The 17,707-nt window shown below is 43.6% G+C and overlaps 1 protein-coding gene and 1 long non-coding RNA gene across 3 annotated transcripts in view; one reads left to right on the top strand and one right to left on the bottom strand.

The window, feature by feature from the left end:
* Nucleotides 1–1,904, bottom strand: part of TNKS (tankyrase) — a 217,779-nt gene extending 215,875 nt beyond the window's left edge. Inside the window, exon 1 of one of the 2 annotated variants that reach the window (XM_033176844.1) lies at nt 457–1,904. In XM_033176844.1, the coding sequence (XP_033032735.1) occupies nt 457–1,129 (673 nt within the window). In that variant the 5' untranslated portion in view covers nt 1,130–1,904. The remainder of the gene's footprint in view (nt 1–456) is intronic. The other variant, XM_033176843.1, reaches the window with a different exon arrangement.
* Nucleotides 1,905–5,597: 3,693 nt separating this feature from the next.
* LOC117063106 overlaps nt 5,598–17,707 on the top strand; it is an 85,855-nt gene continuing 73,745 nt past the window's right edge. The window contains exon 1 of the long non-coding RNA XR_004428733.1: nt 5,598–5,851. This is a non-coding gene — a long non-coding RNA (uncharacterized LOC117063106). The remainder of the gene's footprint in view (nt 5,852–17,707) is intronic.

Here is a 17,707-nt window from a genome sequence, read left to right as displayed (position 1 = left end):
AAACTCCTCTAAAAGAAGGGAAACTTTCATAAACTTCATTTCTGTCTTTCATTGGGTTACTAAGGCTACAATAGATGCTCCAACATTTTCTGGGTTGTATTAAACCTCTTTTGGTCTGGACTGTCCTCAAGGGACATACGTTTGTAAAAACGAAATAGCACACGAACGACAAAACTACTCTAAAGCTGTCCAAATCTAACTTTATTCCTGCACACCGAAAACTAAACTGTGCAACCACTGAAGAATTTCTTGGATTCATTTATGCCCCCCCCCCCCAACCACGCCTCCATCACCCAGACACCATCAAAAGAAAGGCACCTCTAGTCTTCTGGTGAGGTGTTGAAGAACCATGACCACGCCCCCACTTTGTCCCATCACAATAACCTGTTTTCTTGTCCTAACTGGACTCTGCACCCAAACCCAAAGCCTTTAATAAACAATTCAAAAGTCTCTGACCTGCAGCGAAGTGCAGGGGAGAAGACTTCCGGCCGGCCATGTCCTTTGCATTTACGTTTGCCGCGTCCACCAGCCTCTTTACCCGGGACACGTCCCCATTGCGACAGGCCTCCAGTAGTTCCCGTAGGGCCCCGCTCACTGCTGGGACCCCTGTCCCAGGTCCTGCTGCCCCAGGCCCCAATGGTGCTGTGCTGCTAACTCCGGCCGCCTCGGGGCTCTCCGCCAAGCTTGATCCAGGGGAGGATGGAGAGGAAGATGAGGAAGAAGTCGGGGAAGAAGAGGACGACGGTGAATTGTTACTGCCACTGCCGGCTGGGTTGGGAGCGACCCCAACGGCAGATGAAGTAGAAACCGCTGGGACCACGGGAGCGGCGGCGACGGTACAGATTGTGCTGGTGGTATTGCAACAGCTGGTACCGTCAACCGGGTCCGGGGATCGGGGCCTGTCGGGCGGATCCCGACTGCCATCCCCCTCCGGCAGCGCTAGGCCGTGCCGCGGGGAGGCGAAGGGGGCCAGGCCGCTGGCCGTGGGAGAGGCTGGGGTGGTCCCCGGGGCCAGGCCAGGGCTGAGTGGGGGAGGAGGTGGCGGCGGCGGCGCTGAAGCCCCTGGGGCGGGCTGGAGCTGTTGTTGATGATGGTGGTGATGATGCTGAGAGCGACGCGACGCCGCCATCTTCGGACTCCCCTAGCACTGTCACTGCGGCAACGGCCCCCACCGCCCGCCCTCACTTCCGACCGTCGGACCAATCAGCATCCAGCGCACAGGAAATGATGCTACTGGGGTAGGAGGGGCCAAAGAGAAAGAGGGAAGTATTGGGAGCTCAGAGAACAGCCAAAGGAACGGGGCGGGGCTTTGTCACTGAGAGGCGGGGTTTGTGACGTGGTGGCGGGCCGGCTGGAGAGATTTGAATGCTGGCACCAGCTCCTGCCTAGATGAGAAACATTTCCTGCATTTCTCACTTTCAGTCGGCTTGCCCTGCTCCGCTCTGTTTCCCTCAGTCTCCCTTTGCTTGCTCCAGAGCCAGCTGTTGAGATGCAGCTCAGAGCAAGCAGAGAATGTGTCGGTTATCATCTATTAAGCGTCCTTGTCTGAAAAATGGAACTAAAAGTACCAACCTCACAGAATTATTAGCGGGATTAAAAGAGCTAACATAGACAAAGCGCTCTGCCAGTAAAACACAACTATAATTAGCCCGTTGGTAATTTTTTAAATTATAGTATTTCTTTTCCAGGTGTCCCCTTGAGCTCTTGTCCCTTCCTTCTAATTTTTCTCACCCTATGTGCTTTAATTCCTCGTTTTTAAATGCTGGTTTAGATTGCAAGGATTGGCATTCCAGCTCTGCCATTTGTTGTGTATATACGAGCTAGCTATTTCATCACTCTGTGCCTGTTTTTCTCTGTAAAATTGAAATAATAGTGCAATAAGTGTGAATTATTAAAATAATGATTTTTTTCCTATTCTGCTCTGAAATTTTATTTTTCACCCTAAGTTTAACTAATTATGAATATATTCCTTCCTTTTGAATTCTAGTTTAGCTTAGCCTGTCCCACATCCCAAACAGATAAAAACCTGATTGCTAGGCTGGTCACGGTGGCTCATGCCTGTAATCCTAGCACTTTGGGAGGCCGAGACCAGCGGATCACTTGAGCCCAGGAGTTCGAGACCAGCCTGGCCATCATGGTGAAACTCTATCTCTACAAAAAATACACAAATTCGCTGGACAAAGTGGCACACGCCTGTAGTCCCAGTTACTCGGGAGTCTGTGTTGGGAGGATCACTTGAGCCCAGGAGGCAGAGGTTGCAGTGAGCTGAGGTCACACCACTGCACTCCAGCCTGGGTTACAGATTGCTGTCCATTACTCACCATCAGGTGCTATTTTTCAGCAACTGCTTTTTCTGTCTTTCCCCTACCTATGTATACTTTTTTTTTCTGCCATCAAAAGATGTATCTGTGAATGAGATAATCCCATTGAAGACTCCATATCTACTGTTCAATAGTAAAGCAGGCATTATAGAAGTATACACAAACAGCATTATTCCAATAGAGTGAACACAGATGGAAATTCTATGACCTAAGAGAAACAAGATTTAGATGAGTCAAGCAGAATATTAAACCAGGTGATAAATTGTTTCATGTGTTCATTGTTAAATATGATTTATGTGATGTTAATATTCCCATTCAAATAAATAGATGAGTTTATTTGGGGTTACTAACTAAATACAATAAGGTCAGGAACATAATTAGTATTACGAATGGCATTTATTTTCATGTAATCTGGGGTTACAGATTATAATTCTTAACATTATCCAGCTGTCTGATAAAATTGTGCCATTGTTCACAGTAGACACCTAACGAAAAGTGTAGCTGGATAGGAAAACGCACATCAGTGCACATCAGTGCATCAGTCCACAACATTCTTCTTCATGCTTCTGTTTTTTAATCTTAACTTCTTAATGTAGAGCAGAGAACCATTGAGAAGTGCAGGTGAACCAACATAATACGTTAGATGTCCATAACATGCCATGTGTCCCCTAAATAATGGCGTCCTGGAATGGGAGGCATAAGAAATATCTCATCTGGTCTCCCAATGGCAAGTTACTCATAGAAAGTAGTGATGTTCAGACTTATTCATAATGCATCTGTTGTGTCTATCAGTCCAAAAAAATGACAATAAAATAAGGAAGCCTCTGCTGGATAGAAATATTTAAAAACTAAATTGCCAGCCAGGCGCAGTGGCTCATGCCTGTAATCCCAACACTTTGGGAGCCTGAGGCGGGTGGACCACAAGGTCAGGAGTTCCAGACCACCCTGGCCAACATGATATAAACCCCATCTCTACTAAAAATACAAAAATTAGCTGGGCGTGGTGGTGCGTGCCTGCAATCCCAGTTACTGGGGAGGCCGAGGCAGGAGAATGGCTTGAACCCAGGAGGCAGAGGTTGCAGTGAGCCGAGATCGTGCTACTGCACTCCAGTCTAGGTGACAGAGCAACACTCTGTCTCGAAAAAAAAAAAAAAAAAAAAACTAAATTGCCTGAAACTGTACTGGAAAACCATGTGTGGAAATGCATTCAATCAACTGGAAATTGCTTTTTTCCCCTCCAGCAGAAAGTAGGAAAAGTACTTAACATTAAGTATTTATGAAGTGTGGATTTATACGGACTACTGTTGAGCTCCAAACATGAAAGGCCACATGCCATTACCTAATCTTCTGTGGCCAAACACAATTCCATGAGGAATGCGCTATATCACAGTGGAAAGAGCAAAGCTTGGGGTCAAACAAACCTGGGCTTGAAAGTCACATCTCTGATTACTAGTTGGCTAATCTTGATAGATATGCTTCCCAGCCTAAAATTTTGACTTTAGTGTAGCACTGTCAGGAGGATTAAAAGCCTAGATGTTTTATAAGCACTCTTTGAATGTTAGATCCGTTCTCTTACGTGGCATGCATAAAGTGTTAACATGAACTCACAGCTACTATTGATAGCTTTCCCCTCACAATTTCCTTTGTGACAAAGATAGGGGCTGGGAATAAATATCCATCATTCTGCACATAACGGAAATCTAAAGCAAAGAAACATTAGGTTTAATTCTTTCCTCATCTGATAATTCAGGATTCTTTATAAACTCTATCTCTAAACTATTGTTGATCACAGTTATGTCGTATCTTATTTTCATAAGTGTTTTCACAAAAATAATATCCTGGACGAGTACAGTGGCTCGTACTTACAATCCCAGCATTTTGGGAGGCTGAGGCAAGAGATTGCTTGATCCCAGAAAATCAAGATCAAAGATGAGCCTGGGCAACAAAGTGAGACCCGGTCTATACACACACACACACCACACACACACACACACAGTATACCCAAGTACTACAAAAATGGGAGCACATAGCACTCTCTTAGGCTATACCGCTGACACACACAAAAAGCCACCAACTCAAAGGACACCAATCTTTTGGGCTGTGTTCTGATGTTTGCTTTCTTATCCTATGGGGGTCGTATGGACACTCTGAAAATTATACAATCAGGAACTTGCACAAGTTCCATATTTCTACTAGAACTGGTGTGTCATTCCATCTATATACTTCCCATTGATCTTCCACTATATTTGGTATTCTGGTCGTATTTCTACTAAGTCTAGTTATTCTTTGATCCCCTCTGCAAATCCATGAGCACAAGCCAGAGCTGTGGTTTGGCTGAGGCAGTGTCATTTCCTCATTTTGGTCTCACCAAAACATAATTAGTTATTTTTATGTCAGAAATGCCTATGTGCCAAGGGCCCAGATTTCTCTATAAAAGCGTCCCGTTCTCTTAGTGTTGAAGTTCCATCTAGAAACCCAGGTGAATATTTTTTTACAAAACCACAGATGGGCAATGATGCTAACAGCTGCAGTCATACTAACAACCTTGTATCAGAAAAAGCTTTACAAAAAAAAAGGCAAAACAACTTATTACAAGACAGCAAAATTACAGTAATTTAAAGCTATCTTCTATATCAGTTTCCTAGCAACTCCCCCATGGAAGTTTTAGTAGCTTTATAAGATAGCTCTTACATACCAGGGTCATCTGGCTGCTGCTCCAAAGACATCTGTAGCCTGTACTGAGATAACTTGGATTTTCTCTGGCTATCGTCTGTACACTTATGAGTAGTTGGTTTAATGTGAGGTGTTAGTTCCAGGCACAGAGTTAGTTCCAGGCAGAGAGGTGGTTAAGAGTGTGGATTTCACATACAGACTGCTTGGATACGAATCCTAGCTTTGTCATTAACTAGCTTCATATGATTAAAGGATGTTACATCATACATTTTAACAGGAATAAATAAAAATCTATTTGCTGTGCTTTAAAAAAAGACGAAAAACAAGTTTTCCCACCAAGAATGTTCCTTTCCTTGTAAGCTTTTTTTCAAAAGTAATTAAAATAATACATGCATACCCCATTATGGATTTGCATATGACTATATCACTCAAAAGAGGTAGACACCTGCCCTCCCCCAGTCATAACCATGTTTAGAAAAGCCTCAGAAAGTCCTGAAATGCATTGATATGGAAGGGTATAACTAGCCAACAGTGAATAGATAATGATGTAATGGCTTATGTAGATGGATATAGCTAATCAGAGTAGAGCAGATGCAACTGCAAACCAAGAGACTGCAAGGCACCCAGAGGGCTCACCCTCCCCAATCAGAACAGGGGGACACCCACCAAGCCATGATGAATGTGGATTCCTGCCACTGCTTGAGGGGTCGTGACTACCACATACTGACCGTGAGGTGACTCCAACCAGTGGCAAAGACTGGGGCAAAGACCTCTGCCAGCAGAGACTATCAGAACTACCAGCTGAAAATGAGTGGCAGCCAAGCAGTGAGAGGCATTAATGAATCCCTAAACACATGGTATGTGCCTTCCACCCACTATCTCCTTTTACTTGCTTGCTGTTGTTACTTGGCTTGTTGAAAGAAGGAAATGAGTGAAAGCTGTTTAAGTGGTGTATGCGTGTAATTTCTCTTGGTATTACCTATTCCTCCATATCCTGAACCTAGGTCTTTTGATGCTGAGTTGCTCAGAATAAAACATTGTACAATCCAGGATAAGTCATTTAACCTCTGGTATGGTTTGGCTGTGTCCACACTCAAATCTCATCTTGAATTATAGTTCCCTAGTCCCCGCATGTCATGGAGGGACCTGGTAGAAGGTAATTTAGTCATGGGGGTGGTTGGGTAACCCTCATGCTGTTCTCATGATAATGAGTGTGTTCTCATGAGATCCGATGATTTTATAAGGGGCTTTTCCCCATTTTGCTCTGCATTTCTCCTTGCTGCCACCATGTGAAGAAGGACATGTTTGCTTCCCCTTCTGCCATGATTTTAAGTTTCCTGAGGCCTCCCAAGCTCTGTGGAACTGTGAGTCAATTAAACCTCTTTCCTTCATACATTACCCAGTCTCTGGTATGTCCTTATAGCAGTGTGAGAACAAACTAATACAACCTCTTTGTAAACTCACCTGCAAAGTAGAGACACGAAATAGAGACATTAATAGTTGTTCTGATAAATAAATAAGTTAATATATGCCAAGTGCATTAAACAGTTTCTGGCATGTGATAAATGGAATGTAAGTGGCAGCTTTTATTGTTATCAAGAACAGGGATGGGATATACTTTGTATAAAGGTTGCCTAAGAGACACTAGTCTTGTCTGCCTAACAACAAGCAGGTCTCCTTTTACTCAGTATTGTTGTTATTTGGCTTCCCATGCATGCTGCTGCTTTTGCTTTACAGTGTCTTAAAGGAAGTTCTAATAAGCTTGGAAATAAAAAGAGCCTGTTATATTAAGGGAAATGCAAATAGTCCCTTCCGGCTGTGGCCAGGATTTAGAAGAGGCAGAAACGCTACAAAGGAAGGTACCTCAGCCTGAGGTAGGCAGGTTTCTCTCAAACATATCCTGCCCCACAGTGCTGAGAAACCATCTCTGTTGTGTGGGAAAGCACCACACCTCAAGAAAAACCAACACAGCCATCCTGAAGTCCCTGTGGTCCAGGATGTTTGCAGAGGGAACATCCCACAGAAGATGAATTTACAACCTTGAATCACCACACATGCGAGAGGGCCAACAACATGAGAGAAAAACAGAAAACCTAAAAAAATCAAAGACTACAGATAATACAGCAATCCACAGTTTACTTTTATATCCACATTTAAGGTGGGCAGAATAATGGCAGCTCAAAGATTCCCAAGTCCTAATCTCTGGAAGCTGCAGATATGTTACATTTTGTGGCAAAGTGGAAATAACATTAAAGATGGAATTTAAGGTTGTTAATCAACTGACTTTAGAACAGGGAGACTTTCCTGGATTATGTGGGTGAGCCTAATGTAATCATCAGCGTCCTTATAGGTACAAAAGGGAGACAGAAAAGGAGGTTGAGAGTAATACCATGTGAAGACTCAACCAGCCAGTGCTGGCTTTGAAGATGATAGAAGAAGCCAAAAGCCAAGGAATGTGAGCAGTCTCTGGAAGTTGCAAAAAAAAAAAAAGGAAACAGATTCTTTCCTAGAGCCTCCAGAAAATAACTCAATCCTGCTAACACCTTGATTTTAGCCCAGTGGTACCCACGCCAGATTTATGACTGTGGAGCTGTAAAATATATTTGTGTTAAGCTACTATGTTTGTGATAATTTATTACAGCAGCAAAAGAAAACTAACACATGGCTTCTTTGGAAAATCAGGTGATATGAAGCCATCGGCCTATTTTTATACAGGACAACAGACCAAAGTGGCATAGTTTCCGCCACTTGGTATTACCAGAGGGCAATTATTCTGCATCATTCCTTTTGTTCATGTACATCTTTCTGGCTTTACTCAGTTGAGAGGTTGGGTATACTAGCTCCCTATAGCTGCTATAACAAATGACCACAGCAATGTCTTGAAACGGTACAATACAAATGTATTATCCTACAGTTCTGGGGCAGAAGTTTGGAGTCAGTTTCACTGGGCTAAAGTCAAGGCATCAACAATGTTGGCATCTTATGGAGACTTTGGGGAGAATTTACTTCTGGGAGCTTTGAGTGGAGAATCTGTTTCCTTGACTTTTTCAGCTTCTAGTGGCTGCCTGTATTCTTTGGCTTGTGACCTTTTCCTACAGCCTAAAAGCACATCACTCAACTCTGCTTCCATCCTATCATCTTCTGTTTGACCCTGACTACTACTACTGCACTCTTAAAAGGACCATTGTGGTCAGGCCCAGTGGCTCATGCTTGTAATCCCAGCACTGTGAGAGGCCAAGGTGAGAGCATCACTTGAGCCCAGGAGTTTGAGACCAGCCTGGGCAACATGGCAAAAACCCGTGTCTACGAAAAATACAAAAATTAGCCAGGCATGGTGGTGCACCCCTGCAGTCCCAGCTACTTGGGAGGCTGAGGTGGGAGGATCACCTGAGCCTGGAGAGGTAGATGCTGCAGTGAGCCAAGATCACACCACGGCACTCCAGCCTGGGTGACAGAGTGAGAGAGACCCTGTCTCCAAAACTGATGGTGACATTGGACCCACCCAGATAATCCAGGATAATGTCCCATCTCAAACTCCTTAATCACATCTACAAAGTCCCTTTTGCCATATAAGGTAGCATTTGTGGGTCCCAGGAGTGAGGATGTGGACATATTCAAGGGCCCACTATTCAGACTACTACAATGAGATGCCATGGCATGCCTTATATGAAGAGGAGAGAGATGCTTGTCCTAGGGGGCAAATTTGGGTTGGTTTAGCACATGGAAAGACAAAGCAGATGATAAAGCACCATATTCAGTCAGAGAGCTGTAATAGAGTCAGTACTGTCCTTGTGGATAATTTAATCCGCTAGGACTCTGATCACCCTTTTCTTCTACAAGACATCACACTGGTCCATTACATTGATGATGACATTATGCTAATTAGATCTAGTGAGCAAGAAGTAGCAACTCTGCTAGAGTCATTGGTAAAACATTGACATAATAATAAAGGGTGAGAAAGTGAATCCAACAAAAATGTGGAGACTTCTACCCCAGTGACGTTTCTAGGGGTCCAGGGGTGTAGAGCATGTCAAGATATCTCTTGTGGCCGGGCGCGGTGGCTCAAGCCTGTAATCCCAGCACTTTGGGAGGCCGAGACGGGCAGATCACGAGGTCAGGAGATCGAGACCATCCTGGCTAACACGGTGAAACCCCGTCTCTACTAAAAAAAAAAAAAATACAAAAAACTAGCCGGGCGTGGTGGCGGGCGCCTGTAGTCCCAGCTACTCGGGAGGCTGAGGCAGGAGAATGGCGTGAACCCGGGAGGCGGAGCTTGCAGTGAGCTGAGATCCGGCCACTGCACTCCAGCCCGGGCGGCAGAGCGAGACTCCGTCTCAAAAAAAAAAAAAAAAAAAAAAAAAAGATATCTCTTGTAACATGAAGGAAAAGTTGCATATGGCCCTTTCTTCAACTCAAAAAGAGTCGAACCCTCTTAGTGAAACTCTGAGGATTTTGGAGGCAACATATTACTCATTAGAATGTGTCACTCCAGCCCATTTACTGAGTAACCCCCAAAAGCTCCTAGTTTTGAACACAGAGCAAGAGAAGGCTCTGCAACAGATGCAGGCTGTCATGCAAGGTGCTCTGCCACATGGGCTACATGATCCAGCAGATTTAATGGTGCTGATGAATGGCCATGATGAATTTAGTGGTGGAGCGGGATGCTGTCTGCACCTTTCGCAGGCCCCTCTAGGTGAATCACAGTGCAGCTGCTTGGGATTTTGGAGCAAGGTCCTGCCATCCTCTGTGGATAACTACTCTCCTTTTGAGAAATTTGCTTGCTATTAGGCTTTCAGTACTAGAGACCTACCCATGATCACCCATGAACACCTACCCATGATCACCAAGTTACTGTCAGACCTGCACTGCCCATCATGAGCTGAGTATTGTCTGACCCACCAAGCCATGAAGTTGTGCATCCACAGCAACACTCCATCAACAAATGGAAGTGACAGTTATGAGATCAGGCTCAACAGGCCCTGAGGGCACAAGTAAGTTAAATGAGGAAATGGCCGACGTGCCCATAGCTCTCACTTTTCCTACGTTATTTTCTCTCTCCCAGCCCAAATTTTTGGCATCATGGGGTGCTCCCTAAAATCAGTTGACCGAAGAGGAGGACATTTGAGTCTGGTTTATAGATGTTTCTTCAGGATATGCAGGCACTATCTGAAAATGGACAGCTGCAGCACTGCAGCCCCTCTCTGGGACATCCCTGAAGGCCAGTGGTGAAGGGATATCCTCCCAGAGGGCTGAACTTCAGACAGTAAACCTGGCTGTTCATTTTGCCTGGAAGGAGGAATGGGCAAATGTGTAGTTACATACCAATTCGTGAACCGTGGCCAACGGTTTGGCTGAATAGTTAGAGCCTTAGCAGGAACCAGTTGAAAAATTAATGACAATGAAGCCTGGGTTTTGTTTGTTTGTTTGTTTGTTTGTTTGAGATGGTGTCTCCCTCTGTTGCCCAGGTTGGAGTGCAGTTGCGTGATCTTGGCTCACTGCCACCTCCGCCTCCCAAGTTCAATGATTCTCCCACCTCAGCCTCTGGAGTAGCTGGGACTACAGGCATGTACCATCAGGAGGTGGTTTCACCATGTTGGTCAGGCTGGTCTCAAACTCCTGACCTCAAACAATCTGCCTGTCTTGGCCTTCCAAAGTGTTGGGATTACAGGTGGGAGCCACCATGCCCAGACAGAACTCTGGCATATAGACAGTGATATGGTAAGGCTTTGTGTCCCCACCCAAATCTTATCTTGAATTACAGTCCCCATAATCCCCTCATGTCAAGGGAGAGACTAAATGGAGGTAATTGAATGATGGGGATGGTTCCCCCCATGCTGTTCTCACTATAGTGAGTTCTCATGAGAGCTGCTGGTTTTCTGAGGAGCTCTTCCCCCTTCACTCGGCACTTCTCCTTCCTGCCAGCTTGTGAAGAAGGTGCCTTGCTTCCTCTTCACCTTCTGCCATGATGGTAAATTTCCTAAAGTTGCCCAGCCATGCTGAACTGTGAGTCAATTAAAGCTCTTTCCTATATCAATTAGCCAGTCTCCAGCAGTTCTTTACAGCAGTATGAAAACAAACTAATACAGTAGGCTTCTCTGGATAGGAAAAAACCTGAAGACATTTGTGCACCATGTGAATGCTCACCAAAAGATGGGCTCAGCAGAGGAGGATTTTAATGACCAAGTGGACAGGATGACCCATTCTGTGAATCCCAGCCAGCCTTTCCCCCAGCTACTCCTATTATTGCCTAATGGACTCATGAACAAAATGGCCATAGTGGCAAGGATGAAGGTTATGTGTGGACTTCCCCTCACCAAACTGACCTGGCTATAATCACTGCTAAATGCCCAATCTGCCAGCATCAGACACCAAAACTAAGTCTCCAGTATGGCACCATTTTCTGGGGTGACCAGCCAGTTACCTGGAAGCAGGCTGATTATATTGAACCATTTCCATCATGTAATAAATGGTGTTTTATTCTTATTGCACTAGACACTTATTCTGGATAAGTGTTTGCCTTTTCTGTATATAGTGCTTCTGCCAAAACTGCCATCTGTAGACTTATAGACTGCCTTAGCTACTATCATGGTATAAGCATTGTAAGAAATATTGCTTCTGACTAAGTAACTCATTTCACAGCAAATTAAGTATGGAAATGGGTCAATTGCCATGGAATTCACTGATCTTACCATGTCGCTATTATCCTGAAACAGGTGTTTTGATAGATCAGTGGAATGGCCTTTTGAAGAGACTCAGATCACTGAGTCTCTAACTGAGTCAGTGGTAATACTTTGCAGGGCAGAGGCAAGCTTCCCCAAGAGGATGTATGTGCTCTAACTCAGCATTTAGCATATGGCGTAGTTTCTCCCATAGCCAGGATTCACAGGTTCAGGAATCAAAGAGTGGAGGTGGGAGTGGCACCACTCACTATTAACCCTAGTGATGCACTAACAAAATTTTTGCCCCCTGTCCCTGTGATCTTAGATTCTGCTAGCGTAAGAAGTTGTAGTTCCAAAGTAGGAATGCTTCCACCAGAAGACACATTCATTATTCCACTGAGCTGGGAGTTAAGACTGCCACCCAGCCACTGCAGGTTCCTCATGCATCTGAATTAACGGGTAAAGAAGGGAGTTAGTATACTGGCAGGGATCATTGATCCTAATTACCAAGAAGAATTGGGGCTGCTACTACAAAATGGAGGTAAGGAAGAGAAAATCTGGAATACAGGAGACCCCGTAGGGATTCTTTTAGTATTATTCTGCCCTGTGATTAAAGTCAATGAAAAAAACAAAACAAAACAAAAACTACAACAGCCCAATTCAGACAGGGCTACTAACAGCTCAGGCCTTTCAGAAGTGAAAATTTGGTCACCACACCAAGCAAAGAAGTATGATCAGCTGAGGTGTCTGCTATGGCCAAAGGGAATAGGGAAATGAAAAGAAGTCGTTGTAAATACCAGCTCCAACTCTTGACCAGTCGCAGAAATTAGGACTGTATATGTTATGAGTACTTCTTCCTACTTTGTTAGGAATACATAAATATATATATAAATATATATATATTTATATTATATAAATGTATGTTATATAAATATATATATATTCTTCTTTGCTTTCTTCCCTCTCTTATCACCTTATCAGCTAACATAAGATATATTCATAATAATGAACCTTATGTCATAGTATTTAAGTTGCAGGATGTCAAGGAGAAAAATGAACTGAGTCATCCAGAGATGCTGCATTCTCTTCTGCAGAAAAGGTTGTACATTTGTGGTTGTACATAGTATAACTGCATCCTGTTGGGCAGAAGTATAACGTTCTTATTGTCTTTATTTGGAGATTAAATATGGTTTAAGGAGATGTGTATGGGTGCCACGCTGATAGGGGGTGGACTGTGGTGCTTGGTTTTATGTATGACTTGGCCAGGCTATAGCACTCAATTATTCAATCAAACAATAATTGAGTGTTGCTGTGAAGGTGTTTTGCAGTTATTTTAAACATCTACCATCAGCTAACTTTAAGTAAAGGAGATTTTCGCCATTAATGCGGTGGACCTCATCCAATCAGTAGAAGAGGCTGAAGAGTAAAACTGAGGTTTCCCTCAAGAAGAAGAAATGTTGACCGAAAACCACATTATCAGCTCCTGCCCAAGACTTTTCCACTTATTGGCTGCAGCCTACTCATAGATTTCAGGCTTGCCAGTCGCCATGATCACATAAGCCAGTTCTCTGAAATAAGCATATGTTCTAAAATGGATGGTGGTGGCTACACAACACTGTGAATATAATCAAAATCATTGACTCGAACACTTTAAGTCAATATGGTATATCCCAAAAAAGCTATTACAAAAAACAAAGACATTTTTAAATGGTTGTTAATTTTTTTGGTAAAATGTAAAGGTTATGTGTATCAGTTTAGTTCATATTAAAAGAGCACCATATAGTTTTGTAAATAAATAATACATATATACTAAGTTATTGTAATGCTTACACATCTAGCAAGTTCCCTAGAATGCTTGACAAAGAAAGGTGAGGAAACAATTAACTTAGAGGCTCCTTAAAAGTAGGAGTTATCTCCCTTTGTTTTTCAGAGCATAAGCTCTCACAAGGAAAAAGATCATTACATCATATTCCTCTATGGCAGAAAACCACAGGGAATTTACCCTAAAGAAATAACGTATGAGAATAAAACCCAGGTATTTTTATAGTAGAATTATTTAAGGAGTGAAAACTGGAAGCAATATAAAACACAGACAGAGTGTGGTGGCTCACACTTGTAATCCCAGCACTTTGGAAGGCTGAGGTGGAGGATTGCTTGAATCCAGGAGTTCAAGATCAGCCTGGGCAACATAGTGAGACCCCACTGCACAAACCAAAATTTAAAAATTAGCTGTACATGGTGGTACACACCTGTAGTTGCAGCTACTCAGGAGGTTGGGGTGGGAGGATTGCTTGAGCCCAGGAGTTTGAGGCTGCAGTGAGCTATGATCATACCACTGCACTCCAGCCTGGGTAGCAGAGTGAGACCCTGTCTGTAAATAAACAAATCAAAAGAAATCAAACATAAGCCGGTAGAGATTGATTATTCAAATTAAGACATTAATTTGATAGAATCATGCAGTTCTATTAAAACAACAAATATGGAGATTATGTCAACACATGGAAAAACACTTACAAAAGTGGGCTGGGCATGGTGGCTCATGCCTGTAATCCCAGCACTTTGGGAGGCCAAGGTGGGCAGATCACTTCAGGTCAGAAGTTCCAGACCAGGCTGGCCAACAGGGCGAAACTCTGTCTCTACTAAAAATACAAAAATTAGCTGGGCATGGTGGCGCGTGCCTGTAGTCCCAGCTACTTGGGAGGCTGTGGCAGGAGAATCATTTGAACTCAGGAGGTGGAGTTTCCAGTGAGCCGAGATCATGCCATTGCACTCCAGTCTGGGTGACTGAGTGAGACTCTGTCTCAAAAAAAATAAAAATAAAAATAAAAGAATGTAAATCTAACACATTATCCTTCCTCTTTCTCCAATGGTAATAAGGGATAGTAGAAAGAACAGGCTTTGGTGCCGTGTTTTTGTTTGCATCTTGTTTCTTCCAACCACGTGCTGTGTAACTTTGGCAAATTATCTGAGGCTGTTTCCCCAACTGCCAATGTGTACAATAATTGCTAGGTTTGTGTTAAAGAACACAAACACAAATTCTTTGTGTTAAAGAATCAATAAATTAGTGTATATAAAATGCAAAGCACAGAGATTGGTACATAATAAGCCTTCAATTAATGTTAGCTCCCTTTCTTATGCCTCCACTAATTAAAAAAAATACACATTACGGCCAGATGTGGTGGCTCATACCTGTAATCTTAGCACTTTGGGAGGCCGAGGCGGGAGGATCACTAGGTCGGGAGATCAAGACCATCCTGGTTAACATGGTGAAACCTCATCTTTACTAAAAATGCAAAAAATTAGCCGGGCATGGTGGCAGGCGCCTGTAGTCCCAGCTACTCAGGAGGCTGAGGCAGGAAACTGTCATGTACCTGGGAGGTGGAGCTTTCAGTGAGCCGAGATTGTGCCACTGCACTCCAGCCTGGGCGACAGAGTGAGACTCTGTCTCAAAAAAAAATTAACATTAAAATTAAAAAAAAATACACATTACAAAATGTATACTGTTAGTACAACTATCTAGAAGATTGTAGTTGATTGCCTGTGTGGTGATCCCCTGTATTCACGCCCTTGGTCCTAAAAAGAGAAAAAGGAAGAAACAATGATCGTAAAAAGGAAATTCATCCATGCAGAAAAACCATGTTAAATCTAAAAGCCCAAACCTCAATAAAACCTAATAGGGAGAATTGATACAGCAGAAGAGACAATGAACTGTGCTGCTATAGACTGAATTGTGTCTCCTAAAAGTCCTGTGTTGAAGCCCTACCCCTCAATGTGATGGGATGTGGAGATGGGGCCTTTAGGAGGTAATTAGGTATAGAAGAGGTCACAAGGGTGAGGCTCTCATTATGGGATTAGGGCCTGTCTTAGTCCATTTGCATTGCTATAAAGGACTGGAGCTGGGGTATTTATAAAGAAAAGAGATTTATTTGGCTCATGAGTCTGCAGGCTGCCCAAGAAGCATGTCACCAGCATTTGTTTCTGGTCAGGGCTTCAGGCTGCTTCCACTTATGGTAGAAGGTGAAGGGGAGCTGGTATGTCCAGAGACTAGGTGACCAGATGGAAGCAAGAGAGAGGGAGAAGGTGCCGGGCTTTTTTTTTTTTTAACAATCAGGTTTTAGGCTGGGCGCGGTGGCTCACTCCTGTAATCTCAGCACTTTGGGAGGCCAAGGAGGGCGGATCACCTGAGATCAGGAGTTTGAGACAAGCCTGGCCAACATGGTGAAACCCCACCTCTACTAAAAATACAAAGATTAGCCAGGTGTGGTGGCGGGTGCCTATAATCCAACTACTTGGGAAGCTGAGGCAGGAGAATCGCTTGAATCCAGGAGGCAGAGGTTGCAGTGAGCTGAGATCCTGCCACTGCACTCCAGCCTGGGTAACAAGAGCGAAATTCATTCTCAAAACAAAAACAAAAACCCAGTTTTGAGGGGGGACTAACAGAGTGACAACTCACTCATTACCCCTAGGACAGCACAGAACCATTCGTGAGAGATCCGCCCCCATGATCCACACCCCTCCCATTGGGCCCCACCTCCAATACTCAAATTTTAACATGAGGTTAGGAGGGGACAAATGTCTACACTACAGCAGTGCCCTTATAAGATGAGATGCCAGAGAGTTTTTCTCTCTCTTTGCCATGTGAGCACCTAGCAGAAAGGCATCCTTGCGGAAGCCAGGAAGAACACCCTCATCAGAACCTGGCCATACTGGCATCCTCAGACTCCCAGCCTTCAGAATTGTGAAAAAATAAATTTGTTGTTTAAGCCACCCAGTCTGGCATTTTGTGATGGTAGCTCAAGCAGACCAATCCACGTGCTACGGGTAAATTGACACGGGATTTCCAGTCACATTTACATTATTTATAGAGATGAGAATAGTGCAAGAGAAAATGATGTCCCTAAAAGCCAGTAAGAGGAATTCCAACTGTAAACCATAGGATTGGTAATATAAACAAAAGATAAAAGATACATTGAAGTCATATTCTAGAACATTAAAGAAATTTTCTTTGGTCCAAAAGATTATTTCAGCCTGGACTTATTCCTTAATCCATGGAATATGTCTCCAACTACCTACTCAGCATCTCTACTTCAGTGTCCAGAAGCATCTTACATTTAACACACCTATAACCAAATTACTCTGTCTTTCTCTCAAAATCTGTTTTCATCCTTGTCTCCTCCATCTTAGTAAATGGAGCCATTCCTTCACCCATTTGGTAAGTCCAGGACCCTAAGTGTCTCCCTTAATATCTCTGTTTTATTCATTAACATCTTCCATTCCACCACATCCACAGCTAAGCCACCAGAAAGTCCTAGAAACTCAATCCTGTAAATACAGCGTGAATCAGCCTGTTGTACCATTTCTTCCACCACCGATGTAATTCAAGTCACCAACATCATGTATTTGGACTACTGTAATAATTATCAGCCTCATCTCTGTGCTTTCACTCTGTTTTTGTTTATTTGTTTGTTTTGAGACGGAGTCTCGCTCTGTTGCCCAGGCTGGAGTGCAGTGGCACGATCTTGGCTCATTGCAAGCTCAGCCTCCTGGGTTCATGCCATTCTCCTGCCTCAGCCTCCCGAGTAGCTGGGACTACAGGCGCCCGCCACTACGCCCAGCTAATATTTTGTATTTTTAGTAGAGACGGGGTTTCCCCATGTTAGCCAGGATGGTCTTGATCTCCTGACCTCATGATCCACCCGCCTCGGCCTCCTAAAGTGCTGGGATTACAGGCTTGAGCCACCACGCCCGGACAGTGCTCTCACTCTGTTATCCCCTCCTCCAGCCCAGTCCATTGCAATTTTTGGTAATAATTGAACAATTAATACATTTTAAATTATGAAATACAGCATACACAGAGAAACTGCACAAAACACCAGTGTACATTTTAACAGATTATTATTCAACACCTAAGCTTCATCTAAATAAAGAGAGCATTCTCAGCACCCCAGAATCCCCGCTGTGGCTTCTTTTTCTTCTTCTCCTATGGTAACCACTATCCTGACTTTTATATGATAATTATTTCCTTGTTTTTCTTTATATCTTTGTCACCTGAGT

The sequence above is a fragment of the Trachypithecus francoisi genome, unplaced genomic scaffold (genome assembly GCF_009764315.1).
Source record: "Trachypithecus francoisi isolate TF-2019V2 unplaced genomic scaffold, Tfra_2.0 Contig01554, whole genome shotgun sequence".
In the NCBI taxonomy this organism is placed as follows: domain Eukaryota; kingdom Metazoa; phylum Chordata; class Mammalia; order Primates; family Cercopithecidae; genus Trachypithecus; species Trachypithecus francoisi.
This window is presented reverse-complemented; position numbering and strand designations above follow the sequence as displayed.